This window comes from Protopterus annectens, chromosome 13.part0, assembly GCF_019279795.1.
Source record: "Protopterus annectens isolate FY-2018-M chromosome 13.part0, PAN1.0, whole genome shotgun sequence".
Taxonomy (NCBI): Eukaryota; Metazoa; Chordata; order Ceratodontiformes; family Protopteridae; genus Protopterus; species Protopterus annectens.
In genome coordinates, this window is record NC_056747.1 from 924,855,817 (window position 1) to 924,871,016 (window position 15,200).

At 40.8% G+C, this 15,200-nt stretch overlaps 1 protein-coding gene across 1 annotated transcript in view; it reads right to left on the bottom strand.

The window, feature by feature from the left end:
• Positions 1 to 15,200, bottom strand: part of EZH1 (enhancer of zeste 1 polycomb repressive complex 2 subunit) — a 3,086,757-nt gene that overhangs the window by 2,029,221 nt on the left and 1,042,336 nt on the right. The window contains exon 6 of the mRNA XM_044054680.1: positions 11,346 to 11,501. Within this exon, the coding sequence (XP_043910615.1) occupies positions 11,346 to 11,501 (156 nt within the window). The remainder of the gene's footprint in view (positions 1 to 11,345; positions 11,502 to 15,200) is intronic.

The window sequence follows — 15,200 nt, forward strand, 5'->3', positions numbered from 1 at the left end:
AATATAGTTGCAAGCATAGGAAACTCTTGGAACAACCTCATGTTGATCAAGATCGAATGCAAGAATGGTTAAGGAGAGGTGAATTTAAACCAAAAGACGAAAAGTTAACATTGGAGATCAAGATAGTGGACTACGTACACACTGGTTTACATCGAATGCAAGAATGGTTAAGGAGAGGTGAATTTAAACCAAAAGATGAAAAGTTAATATTGGAGCTCAAGATAGTGGACTACGTACACGCTGGTTTACAAAGTCCATTGAACATTTGGGAGAAACAGACAAATGTAGGTTTTGTAAAACAGAATTATCAGGTCTCTAACGCTGAAATACTAGCTCTAAAAATTCTACTAAATAATCATAAGGGCATTAACCTAATTGTCACCTATATTCCCCCTGGGAACAATGTAGAAACACTAGAGGTCATTCTACATTGGATAGCCAACAACTACCCTCAAGAAACCATTGTCCTTGGCGATGTTAATATTGACTGGAACCAATGCACAGCACAGTCCAACCCCATCCCTGTTAACCTACATGGATTCTCTCAGATAATATCATCTACCACACGTACAGGTAACAATAACCAAAAAGAGAGTATACTAGACTGGATACTCACCAACAGTCATCCCCAGAACTATATGTCTGGAACTCTCCCTAATTTTCTTAGTGATCACCTGCTCACATACATCATGAAAGACAAAATTAATTGTACAAGCTTACCTATTTATAGGTCTATCAGATCCAAGAAAAACTTTGACCCAACTAAATTTCAACTTGAACTCAAATCATGTAACTGGACAAAACTAAAGTTCCTTCCCCTTGATGAGGCAGTGTCATCATTTAACAATTCATTCCTTACTATACTTGACTCGCATGCCCCTAAACGCTCAATAAGAATTAAAACTCAACTAGCACCCTGGCTAACAACAGACACCAAAACCAAAATAACAAATAGAGACAAAGCGTGGGATAAATGGCGCACTACCAAACTACCCCTAGATCGTATCAAATTCCAACAACTTAGAAATGAGACTAAAAAAGCCATCATACTAGATAAGAAAAATTACTTCTACAATCTGCAACATAAACATCAGAATAACCCTCAAAAGTACTGGGCAGGCATAAATAAACTTCTCCAACCAGGCAAATCCACTACTCCGACCCCAGGAACATTATCTGACAAGAGCCAAGAAGATATAGCCAATTCATTCAATACTTTATTCACAGAAACCATCCAGTCATTAGCTAACCAACTTTCTCCTCCCCACACTTCTATAAACACTATACCCGACTCACCACTCTCTTTTAACTTCCAGCCAGTGTCCACATCCTTTATCAGATCCCTTTTGAAAAAACTGAAGCCAACCACCCTTTCAGCCGATCTTCTTCCGGTTAAATACCTGCAAATTGCTGCAGATGTCGTAGCCTACCCTATCTCAATCCTAATTAACAGAACCATAACCGAGGCCTCAATCCCCTCAATTTGGAAAATATCCTATGTTATTCCACTCCACAAAGGAGGTTCATCCACAGAACTATCCAACTATAGACCTATAGCCATACTATCACCACTTGCCAAAATTATGGAAAAGTGCATGCACAACCAACTAATGTTCTATCTAACCCAAAATAAACTACTCACAGACTCTCAACATGGGTTCAGACCCCATCATAGTACAACCACTGCCCTCCTCTCTTTTACTGAAAACATTAATCTTAACCGGAATAATAAAAAAATATCCTCGCTCTCTTCCTGGACCTATCGAAAGCCTTCGATATGGTAAACCATCAGTTACTTCTATATACTTTAAAAACCCAGTATCTAGATACTCCAGCCCTTGACTGGTTTCAAGCTTACCTCACTGGGAGACAACAAGCAGTAATGTGGCAAAACAAGCTCTCCTGCCTACTACCAAATACCATAGGAGTTCCTCAAGGTTCCATATTAGGACCTCTCCTCTTTTCAGTCTTCATAAACGACATCCAAACAGTCATCCCTGAAGCCACCTGCATTCAATATGCAGATGACTCGACTATAATATGTTCCAATGCCTCTCTTGCAAATCTACTAACTACCACCCAACATAGCTTCACCAAAGTCGAAAACTGGCTTGCCAACCATCTCCTGATCTTAAATCCAAACAAAACCAAGTTACTTCTCTTCTACCCAACCAATAGATCTCCGACTGAAAACTTCACTATAAAATCCAATAATGGGACCATCATCTCCCCAGACACCTATACAAAGCTATTAGGAGTAAACATTGACAATAAACTCAGATTTGATATACATATCAACCAAGCCATTAAGTCAGTCAACAAGAAACTTGGGACCCTATATAGAATTAAAGCCTTCCTTACCCCGAATGCCAGGGCAGCCACAGCCCGTTCACACCTTCTCTCTACCCTACTATATGCCTCTCCTGTCCTCACTCACCTTAACAAATCTGATCTGGCCAAGCTCTCATCCTGCTATAATCACATTGCCAGGTTCGTTACAGGCCTACCCTACAGAACACACCACTGTACTAACCTGAAAAAGCTTGGATGGATAGAATTCCCACACCTTCTTCACCAGTCCCAACTCATAGAGGCCTTCAAAATCCTTAAACAACCTGAGAATACCCCAGCACTAAAAAACGTAATGACTCCCTACTCCAATCTAAGCTGCCTTCGCACAGCAAACAGACTCCGTGTCCAAACAACTAAATCTCTCAACCTAGGTGGTGACGCGCTATTTGCCAACACCACTGGTAAAATATGGAACTCTCTCCCAAATAACATCACGCTTGCAACTTCTCTAAGTCAATTCAAAAATAGTCTAAAACTCCACTTTAAGTCACACTGGCTATGTCCTTGCTCAAACCCAGACTAGCTCTGTGCCATTAACTAAAACATAAACAACTAGCTAAGATGATAAGTACTTTGTATACTGTGATAAAGAAATATGTATCCTGTCTAACTCTATGTCATTATACTGCCTACCGTCCTTGCTAATATGTTATTAATGTTACATTTGTAGTAATCTCAGAAATAGTAATGGCAGTCTTGTACTTGTATGTAAATAGCCTATGTTTTTGTTAAGTTCTTTCAGCTCATTTACTGTACCTAATTATCAATGTAACTCTGTTGGAGCTTTTCTCCCCGGGCCTCCGCTGAAAAAGGACATGTATCCAGTCGGACCATCCCGGTTAACAAATGTAAAATAAAATAAAATCAACAGTTGTACATGTTGTTGCTGGTTGTGATATACTAATGGCAATGGGGATTGTGAAAACATTATGATACTGAAGCAGCTGAAAAACACTGGAAACATGAGCCACAAAGCATCACAGAAAATGATGTTGATATCACATGGGATCATTTATTACCAGCAGTTCAAAAAACAGATGCAAGAAAACCAGATATAGTAGTTAATGAAAAGAAGACAAAAGTAGCATTGATTACTGAAATCACTACTCCCAGTGACTACAGTGTCTTATGTACAGAGACAGACACAAAATGAGGGCAATGTGGAAAAAAGATACCTAGACAGTTCCAGTAGCAGTAGGAGCAATGGGTTTTATAAAAATAATTTACAATCATACTTATATATGTTACCAATACATGTAACTCCATATGAATTGTAGAAGGAGTCATTACTGGGCACACTGCAGTTGCTGCGAAGAGCATTTCTGGCTAACATCAAAGACTGAAACAATATTTATTTCATGATCTTTAATTATACCTTGACTTAGAAATGGGGTCCATTCCTGTCATGGTATTAGAAACCCAAATGATTTGAAGAAATTAAAAAAAGCGAGGGATTAACCCTTACATCACTAGATGGGTAGCCAACTGGTTCACTGATAGAACACATACTGTCATACTTGGTGACTCCACCTCTACCAGTAGACCTGTCATCAGTGGCCTACCACAAGGTTCTGCGCTGGGTCCTTTAGTGTTCAGAATCTATATCTCTGAAGTCCAGGCTTAATTAGACGGGCTTTGGATTACCACATACGCTGATGATTGCAAATTGGGTGCAATCACTGAGTACCCCAACAATGTTAACATACAACAGGAAGGGCTAACACAGACAAATGACTGATGCCAAAGCCACGGCCTAAAACTAAATGCAAAAACGTGCATTATTATTCCCTCTGGCAAAACAGAATTCCCCGCTAAATACAGTATTGACAACAGCCCACTAACCTCAAACTCAGTGGTGCAAGACCTAGGAACACAGGCAGACAGAAATTTGAACTTTGACCATCAAGTTTCTTCTGTGGTAAGAAAAGCATTCTCCATTGCGCACCTCATAAATAAGGGCATCGCATCCAGGTCTAAGAATTGTATAGCCCAACTGTACTCAACCCTCATCAGACCACTAATAGAGTACAATGCTCCCTTTTGCATGTAACTCAACAGACACCTGCAGCAGATGGAGAGACCACAGGGTTCCTCACCAAGAAAATACAGAGCTTCCAAACCACGATGCATGTGGATACACTAAAAGCCCTGTCACTGTATTCTGTATCGTATAGGCTGTAGAGTGGAGACTTGTGCCTGGAGTACAGGGCAGTCTCTTACCCTGCCCTGATGGATATTCTCGACATACACAAATCCAACGGCACGAGAGTCATTCGCTCTAGGGATCTTAACTTAGCTTGTGACATTGACAGAAACATACCTCTCAACTGTACAGATTTTCGCAGAAAGTCCAGATTTTTGTCTCATATCTTTGGTCAGTTTTTCATAATATTCTGGTATTAAGGTAAATTACTGGCAAGTCATTAAAGACTGAAGACATAAAATAATGACAGACATTTAAGTTTCAGACTTCATACCCTTCAGAAAATTCATGCCAAAGGAAAAGCTGTTATTCTATCAGCTTTCTAAGTTTATAACAGCAATATTTAAAAATTGCCCCTATTTTTGAACTTTATCTCCCCATTATTTATGGACTGTCCATATTTCTTGCTCTAAGAGGTTGAGCAGTATGAACAGAACATGCTGGAGAGACAAATATGTCTCCCAAAGACTGCTGCTCCTCTGGAACAAACTTCAAATTCACATGAAGCAGAACTCCTCACTGACCCTATTCAAGCGCAACTTGGATAAATGGATGGAAGACACCAAATTCACCCCGGGGTGGCACCCATGTCCCTCATGGACAGGGGGAGTCGGTACCGACCATAGACTAGCTCTGAAAAATTTGATCACTTAATTAAGACAGGTGGGACAACTTGGGATTAACTAGGGCTGCTAGTCTAGTAACCTCCTATGAACCTATAAACCTGTAAAGTATAGAGAAAAGAATGAACTAATGTATCTTTTCCAAATAAAGGTGCTATCTATCAGCAACTCAGACGAGAGCACACCCAGCCATGGTTACAGTCTGTGACAAACCATATCTCAAAACAGCACATGCTAAGGTTGCTGAATGGTATTGTTGTGACTGAATGGTATATAAAGTGTCCAGCAGGTCCACCATCAGATCCTGATGATTATGTCAGGCATTCTCCTGTAAGGAGTAGTCTGCATCAAATCTACACTTCTGAGCACCACTAAGCACCTAACAAACACAGCATGTACAATTACAGTACGGTTTGCATTAGCAACTAATCCCAGCAGGTTAATGTTGCTGTGTTGTGAGATAAACTTCAGAAACATCATGATGAACCTCCACTGTGGATGTCCTGGAGACAAACTTCTGCTGAAACTCTGACCAAACCTACTGCATTATGCCAGAAACAATAGATGCAACTTGACAGCAAAAGTAGATCCAGACAGTGTGTGACAATCCACTGTGGCCCATGATTCATTGGTTATATCCTACATGCTCAAACCATAATTCACAGCTTTGCACATCAACAGCAGTGTTCCACCCACATGCAGTGTCCTGTCCAGCATCTGATGTACCAGCTGTAACAACTGTATCAGTTCAAGTCCCCATTAATATTAAGATTCGTAAAACAAGCATCAGAAGTAAATATACCACCACAAAGAATGAAGACACACCTGTTTCTAGACTCCACACATCAAATGTCCTAAGTCTCATAATGGCATGCACACATACGTTGGTTACCAAAACAGTGCTCCCATTACCTTTACAAAACTGGCAACACAAAGCATGCATAAACACATACCTGCTAACTCACTGCCTTTAACTTAGAGAGCACTGGGCTAACTGTGACATCGCCAATAAGCTAAGATTTTCTGCTATACATACAAATTTAACCTTTTGAAGAAACTGTACAAAGGAGAAACAGTTAGCAAAACATTAACTAGGAAAATCACAGGCATCTCTCTGCAGACTGGAAGATACCTGCCATATGTATGTTCATAAAGAATATACTGATGCATGTGACAGGTCTACCACTTCAAAACGCACTTAAAAAAAAATAGGGTCACTTATAAATGCAGCTATTATGAAAAGGCATAGCCTCTGAAGCACTTAATCCTCAGCATAAAAAGTACTTCATGGATTAAGACAAAATAGTTAATGAGTCCTTACAAAACCTTTTGTCACAATAAAAGAAATCTGATTTGAAACTGAATGCAATCTTTTCATTCTCAACTAATATGATAACATGGATAACAGAAGCATCAGCTCTTTGGCACAGTGATGGATGAACAGAAATGTAGCACTCAATTGTTTAAAAAATAACATTTCACTGACCTGACAGTCCGCAATATTTCATTACTGAAACTACAAGGTTCTCACCTTGCTGTCTTACCAGGTCTGTGTTCTGATATGGCAAGCTTTGCCTTATTAGGATCTTGCTCTCTCATTGGGCCACTGTTATCAAAGAACCACAGTACACTTATTCTAGCAGATGTATTCATTGCATATGAAAAAAAAAAAAAAAACATGCTCTAGATACTACTAAGAAACCCTGACTTAAACTTATTATGTGACTCTTCTGATGGGTATTAGCACTCATTCTGACATTTTTGCTCCTCTCTAAGGCATGCAAGGGAGTATCTACAAATCGGCTTTCTTGCTGAATTCATTAATTTCCCAGTTTCAGGCCTTCAATTCTGAGGAGGTCACTACCATAATCCAAGATGGTGAGAAGGGGTTAGTCACATTTTTACCAACAGTCACTGCTCTGGTATACTTTAAAATGTATTATTGTTTAAACACTTAAATTAGTAATGTGAAGCTTTATGTTTTGCTCTGACTTAGGCTGGAGGCACAGGAAGCAGCAGGAGTTGCTTAGTCTCCTCATAATTTAAAACTTTCTGTACACTTCATTTGTATATTTTGCCTAAGAACTTTGTCAGCAATGTGCACTTACTTTGACTGACCTTTCATATGTAATAAATCAGTCACTCTGCACCAGTACTGATTTTAAACGTACTTAAAGTATAGAACAAATACTTTGGTACTTGCATATTATCGCAACCAGATTCCTACACAACTCACTTGGCTCATTTTGTAATCAGAAAAGAAATCCCACTTACGTGAAGAAGTCAAGGTAGCCACCAAGTAAAACCTCGTTGCAGAACAGTAAAAGTTACACAAAAAAAAAAGAAGAAAAAAACGGAATCTGTAACATTGATCTATTTTTGGAGCTTTTCTCCATGGGTCTTTGATGACAGATGGGTTACTGCCTAGTAGCACATTCACGGTAAACAAATGTCCACTAAATACCTAAATTATTATTTATTTTTCCCTTGTTCAGTGTGTAATGCAGGAGACACTACAGGTGCAGTTAACCATTGACAAGACCCCTACTGAAATCATAGCTAGCCACCTGCCCCCAGATCTGATTCAAGGTGCCCAATCCGCCTATTTGGACCTGTTTGAATCTATCAAGATTCAACCCTTTACCCTGATCCTCTTTTACTTTAACTTCCCAAACATAGATTGGAAGAACTACTCATCCCAAAACACAAATGTCCAGAGATTCCTTGATTTTGTCAATGCAAATGACTTGGAAAAGCTAGTCGGTACCCCCACAAGAGGTGATAATATCTTGGACTTGGTATTAACCAACATGAGTAACCACTGCAGCATCCCAACAGTATCTTCCTCCCTGGTAAGATCCAACCACAAAGGGGTCACTTTCGAAGTTACCATCTCCCCCAACCCCTCTCTAGCTAGGATCAAACATAAAAACTTCTCCAAAGCTGATTACAGCCTCCTGAGGGATGGTATAAACAGCTTCACAGCTCCCTCCCCCTCTGCAGGAACTGGCACCAATATTTAAAACTACACCAAAGCACTATATGAGCATTTCTATAGATGCATGGAATCAGGAATACCAGAAAGGACTAAATCATCCTCCACAAGGAAGACTAAACCTGTCTGGTGGACATCTGCAATAAATAAACACTATAAAAAAGGAAAAAAATTGCTGTCCATGATCAAGAAGGAGCAGGTGTCCAACTGGAAGCAATGCCACCTTAGCCTGAACAAGCAAATAAGAGCACTAGTGAAATCTTCCAAAGCAAACTTCGAGACCAAATTGGCCACATCTACTAGAAACAATCATAAGGCTTTCTTCACATATGTCCGCAACCTCAAAGGAAGCACCCAGATCTGTTCAGAACTGGTGGTCAAGGACACCACATATACAAATGTCGCAAATATAGCAAACTTGCTGGCTGACATATTCAGTGAAACCTTTACCCCTCTGTGTCCCCCATCAGTAAATCAGGATATCCCCAGTACCTGCCCCCTTCCCCTTATATCTAGGGAACAGGTCATCACTGCTCTCTCAAAGGCAACCAATACAGCCTCCATGGGACCTGATAACATCCCAGGCTTCATCCTACACAAACTCAGGCAGGAACTTGCAGCACCATTAGGCACCCTATTCTACCAAAGCCTGAGTACTGGCTTCGTCCCAGCTGAGTGGTGGACAGCCACTATCATTCCTTTACACAAAGGTGGAGCGTTCACCGATCCGGGAAATTATAGACCCATCAGCCTAACTAGCCTGATCTGCAAGACCATGGAATGGATTACCATGGACCGCATTAACAAGAACATTGGCAATCTCCAAACACGATCTCACACAGTTTGGCTTCATCAAGGGGTGGTCATAGCTGCTAAATTTGATCAACTTCTTTGAGGCCGTCTCCAAAGCCATGGATGAAGGGAAGATGGTGTACACCACCTATCTTCACCTGGTCAAAGCCTTTGACACTATTACCCACTCATGCATAATAGATAAACTCTCTCAACTAGGCATCAATCCATATGTTACAAGATGGGTAGCAAACTGGCTCACTGATAGAACCCACGCAGTCAAAATATGGGAAGCTACCTCAAGCAGTAGACCCGTGACAAGCGACGTACCCCAGGGTTCGGTCCTGGGGCCTCTGTTATTTGGGATATAGTTTTCTGAGGTGCAGGCCAAATCCAGTGGGCTATGGCTGACCAAGTTTGCAGATGACTGCAAGCTGGGTGCTGTCATCGATTCCCCTAGTGATGTGGACATCTCCAAGAGGGTCTCACTCAGACAAATGACTGGTGCCTGAAACATGGCTTCAAGCTGTATACTAAAAAAATGCATCATCATCCCCTTTGGGGAGAGTGACGTCCCCAAAAATTATCACATTAATAACAATGTCCTAAGCACCCAATCAGTTGTGAGGGATTTCAGCACCCAGGTTGATAGAAACCTGACTTTTGACCACTTTGTTGCTTCCGTTGTACGGAAAGCCTTCTACATGACCCACCTCATAAGTAAAGGGTACCTCATCCAGGGACAGAAGGTCCTAATATCCATGTGTTCTTCCCTTATAAGGCCCATTATTGAGTGCAACTCCCCTTTCGGCATGTACCTCACAAAGCACATGCAGCAGCTGGAGCGAGCACAGAGGTTCCTCACCAGGAGAATCCAGGGTCTCAAGCATCTACCATACACAGGGAGGCTAAAAGCCCTATCCCTCTATTCAGTTTCATACAGACTCCTCACGGGTGCCAATCATCGACCCCACCTTGATGGGAATGCTGTATATCTGCAAGTGAAGCTCCACTGGAGTAACCCACACGTGTGGCCTCAATCTGGTCTGTGACATCAACGAGACTTGTTTGCGGGACACATTTGTGTCCCAGAGACTCCCCCATCTGTGGAATAGACCCCCTTCTCCACATCAAGCAGAGTACCTCTCTACCTCTTTTTAAGCCCAACCTGGACAACTAGATGGGAAACAGAAAATACACTCCTGGGATTCCACCTGTGTCCCTGCTGGACAGGGGCATCGGGTGCTGATTTGTCTAAACATGGGATAAACTCTTGGCTAGGCTTATAAGGGCCTCAGGACCAATAGCCTAGTAACCTCCTATGATCCTATGCTGTTGTTGGGGTAATGAGAAAGATGCCCTGAAACTATTTGAACAGTACAGTTCTGTATCTGTTAGGACAACAGTCAAGGTATGTGCCACGAACGAAAAGGAGTGTTGCGATAGCATTACTTCGTAATCAGCAGTCACTGAAGTGAAGCATCAGTCACAAAAGACAAAAAAAGAGAAAAACATGATGGGGTTGGGGGAAATGACTGTAAGTTGTTCGACAAACCAGCCATACAAAACCTGTATTTTAGCTTCTCCCGATCAAGTACAGCTACGAATGCTGCTTGCACATTCCTGATAAGCACTACAAATACCACCCAGCTTGGGAAGTCATCTCACTCTCTATCACACTTGGGTCATTTTCTAAGCCAAAAATAAATCTTGGTTTTGTAAACAACTCCAGGCAGCCATCAAATAAAACCTTGTTGGATAAGAGTTACACTTTGACAAAAAAAAACCCGAACCCGCACCTTTCACTGGATCACTGTTTAACATCATAATGTAAAGTCAGTGAGCTGTCTAGGAATCTGGTTGAGATAATACGCAAATATCAATACTTCTTTTTCTGCTTTATTGTTCTCACAAAAGGTCCTTTGTACTGTGATAGTTTATTGATGTATATATCTAGCAACAACACATTTAGGTCTCACTTGCATTTCCAGATGTACAAAACAAATTACACTTCATCTGTGGTTTTCAGATCTTAAAACAAAAAGCATGGAAGAAGTTGTTCTTAGATAATGTGGTTAAGAGAAGCAAATATTGCCTACAGAAAGACATACTACCGTATTTCTTTTTTGTGTATAATGTCATAATTATATACGGATACTCAAGATCTTGCCAGGATCTCTGAAATGGCAGAGCTAATTTTCTGAGGTAAGGCATTCCTGTCCAGAGATCTGTATAACTGCATAAAACAAATGCAAAAAACAGAAGAGCTCTACTGTATCATGGTACAGATCAATGTAATAAAACACAAGCAAGAAAAAAAATTAAACTCAACAAATCATATCTTTGCCATCAGAGAATTATTTATAAATGAATGGCCCACCTTCTGCTCTCCTCCTTCTCCTCCTAGTGGAACAGCTGTTTAGTTCATCATCTTTACTCTCTGAGTCTGGATAGTGCTGTCTGTCTTCGTCATCTGAATACTGATTCAAAGCATCAACTAATGCCACAAAGGTATCATCATGAAGAAAACCACAGTCTACAAAGAAAGTAATCAAGCTGTCAGTAAATGTCCATGTCAGAGTTCGAGGCAGGATCCTCTATAGCCAGTACATAATCCTCTCATGAGGAACTCGCAACAGGAATAACTGCATTTACAGTTACAAAACCACAAACATATTTTACATTTTGTGACTTGTTCTCAACAACTGTGGCATTAAGCTTTTCTAAAGATAAAAACATTTACTAACAGATTTGTTGTGGCATGTCTCACACAATTCTGTTTCACAGAGACACAGTAATTCAAGTGTGATTAAGCAAACAGGTTCAAAATTACACAAATATATATGGGTGGGACAACCCCCTCCTCTTACTTAATATAACCAACCAGAAGTCAAATTTAGGTTGTAAGTTGTGCATTTTTGAGCTTGGTGTCATTGGGTCTTGATGAAATGGGACCCAATAAATACCTATCAGATGTATTCTTGAAGCAGCAGCACCTCAAAGGATGAAAAGAGTAACCCTTCCAAAGAAATACCTTTTTCACTTGTCCATAGAATTTTATCACAATGCCCTCTGCATGAATTTCTGGGGTTTCTGTCCAAAAAACAAGGTTCACAGTTATGCACATACCACATTTGTTGCCACAGCTATGCCCAGCCTATGGCACTGATTTCTCTATTTACCCATTCTTTGTCTGGGCCTAACAGAAATCACATGGAAGAGATGCTGCTTGGTTTATAAAAGTTACATGTGTGTAATGTGTGCTTTTCTCTCACACATATCAGAGTGACACAAAGACACTGGAGCTTGCAATGCAGTTCAAGGAAGTTTAGCCCATTTAGTGCATCTTTTGTTATGTAATAACACAATATGCTGAGTGAGGACTGAGCCAAATGGACTCATAAGTTGTCCAAAACTCTCATAAGGACATTGAACAGCATTATTATACTTTTCCAGCTTACATGATATGATACTCATTAAACGCTACCCTTCATTTAGTCATGTAAAGATCTACAAACTATTACTACACTCTGGAAGTCCATTTAAATCACCCGTGAAAAGTGTAGCCAGAAGCAGATCAGCTAATAGTTAACTCAGCCAACACACATGGTCAAAATCAAAAGCTGATGTTCTTCTTTTTAACTATAGAGGAATCCTCCACCACTACCATGTACACATTCAGTTTTATTACGTAATCTGGCAATTTTGAAAGAGAGTAACCATTCCATTACCTGATTAATGGCAACATTTCCAATCAGCTGACAATATGCTGGCGCAACCAAGACTTTACCATGTACCCTATGACTCTGGGTAGTCATTACTATCCTGAATGTCATCCTTGCATGTTTCCTTGAATAAATCACAACCACCCCATTCCATTTTAATTTACAGAACATGAGGCTGGCGTCACAGTGTTTCATCAACTGTGATGAACTGTGCATTTATGTCCAATAAAACTGAAACTGCATGCTTTTTTAATTATTTTTACATTTTATGTAGCGACCACCAGATCTAAATGTTACAAAATTGTTTGTAACTGACACGGGCACAAAAAAAATAAGGCTGCTTGAAAAAGAAGGCAAACAGACAAGAAGGAAAGACCTCCCCACCCCAACCAAAAAAAAAATCCAGCAAAAACAGTACAGAATATGGCTGTAAAGACCCACTAGACCAGGGGATATGTTGGATGGTGGAGGAAAGGATCCTGCCCTGCTGAATGAGAAGTTTCAGAGGTATGGAGTAACACTATTTTCTTCATAGGCCCTCATTCAGTAGGCTTTTCATCTGTAGGACAAATACTGAGCTGTATACTAAGAAGAGTGGACACAGAACAAGGGCTTCTTTACACAAATCAGTGAGAAGTTGTCTTCCAAACGCTGATCTACCTTCAGACTTAAGACCAGACCAATATGCTAATGTTTCACAAAGATGTGACTGGACTGTCCATGTGGCAGCTGCACAACAACACTAGAAAGAGGAAATTGTAAAGCAAGTGTCAGAAGCACTTACTGCTTTGGCTAAAAGAGCCTTGACATGACCTGACAAATATTTCCTCTCAATCAAGTAACTTTTCTTGACAGAGTTGTTTAAACAAGCAAGCAAACAAGTTACTTAATGGCCTTTATAAAAAAGTCACAAAACTACTTTCTTCTGCCACATGACTCAAACTGCCACATAGCATTCTATGTGCTGAATCTGCTAAGAGGGTTTCCTCTATTTGACGTGCCTGGAAAACAAACTGAGAAAAAATGGTTTAACACAACTTTTTTTTTTACACTGTATAATTTTCGCCCCCTTGCTTGACAAAGTACAGTTTTGTACCTACCATAAATGTAGATGTTCGAGTGTTCACCCTGCTGCAGTCATCACACTTCGGTTATCCTGCCGTCAGGCAGTCCCGTAGTCAGCCTGAGTTTAAAGTCTTGGTCCAGCGTCGGTTGCTGTCACTTCTTCCCTGACGTCAGTGCGCCAGGGGCATATAAGAGGCATCCGACGCCATTTTCTTCAGTTTTTCTTGCCCCAGATGTCAGGTGCCCCCAACAGGTAGGCAATATATATATATATATATATATATATATATATAGAGAGAGAGAGAGCTATATAAACAAAAATACATATAAAAATAAAACAATACCTTCAGGCACAAGCAAATACACCACAGAGGTTGTATAGGATAGAATGGTATAGATAAGTCCAGCTAGTTCAGAGAGGATGGAGGGAGGGTAACCTGGACTGCAGCAGGGTGAACACTCGAACATCTACATGTATGGTAGGTACAAAACTGTACTATGTTCATCGTGTTACCCTGCTGCAGTCATCACACTTGGGTTGAATCCCAAAGCTAAGGATGGGTGGTGGAGTTAAACAGGGTTAGAAGAAGCTAGTAGGCCCTGCAAAACTGCAGTGGCAAAAACAGCTCTAGTCTTAGAATATAGAGGTTAAGTGATAGTGTTTGGTGAAGGTGTGCACTGAACTCCAAGTTGCAGCTTCCAGAATATCCTTGGTTGGCACCCCCCTGAGAAAGGCTGCTGATGGAGCTGTAGCCCTAGTGGAGTGGGGCCTAATGTTAGCAGGTACCGGCTTCCCATGATGTGTGTAGCAGAAACGTATGCAATGTCCTATCCATTTTGAAATGGTCTGTTTTGAGATAGCTTTTCCTTGTGATCCTGCAGCATAGGCTACAAAGAGCTGGTCAGATTTTCTGAAAGCCTTAGTTTTATCCAAGTAGTAATGTAATTGCCTGTGAATGTCCAAAGAGTGCAGGAGTCTTTCTCCTTTGTTCTGGGGATTTGGGGAAAAAGGTGGGCAAATGAATGGTTTGGTTTAGGGCCACACTGGATACCACCTTTGGCATAAAGGAAGGGTTAGTTCATAGAGAGACTCTGTCTTGATGAAAAATGAGGAAAGACTCCACTGCCATTAGTGCCTGTAGCTCTGAGACTCTTCTAGCTGAAGTTATTGCTAGTAGCAGGGCAGGTTTCCATGAAAGAAATTTTAAATCAGATGAAAAGGCTGGTTCAAAGGGCGGCAGTGTAAGCTTTTCCAGAACAAAGTTGAGATCCCAAGTAGGTGTTGGTGCTCTCCTGGGCGGTCTTATGTTCTTAGCCCCTCTGAGGTACTGTCTTAGGAGTGGATGTGAAAATAAAGGAGGATCCGTGTTGTAATGAGCTGAAATTGCTGAGGCGTGGATCTTAATAGATGAAAAGGAAAGTCCTTTGTGCAACATCTCAGTTAA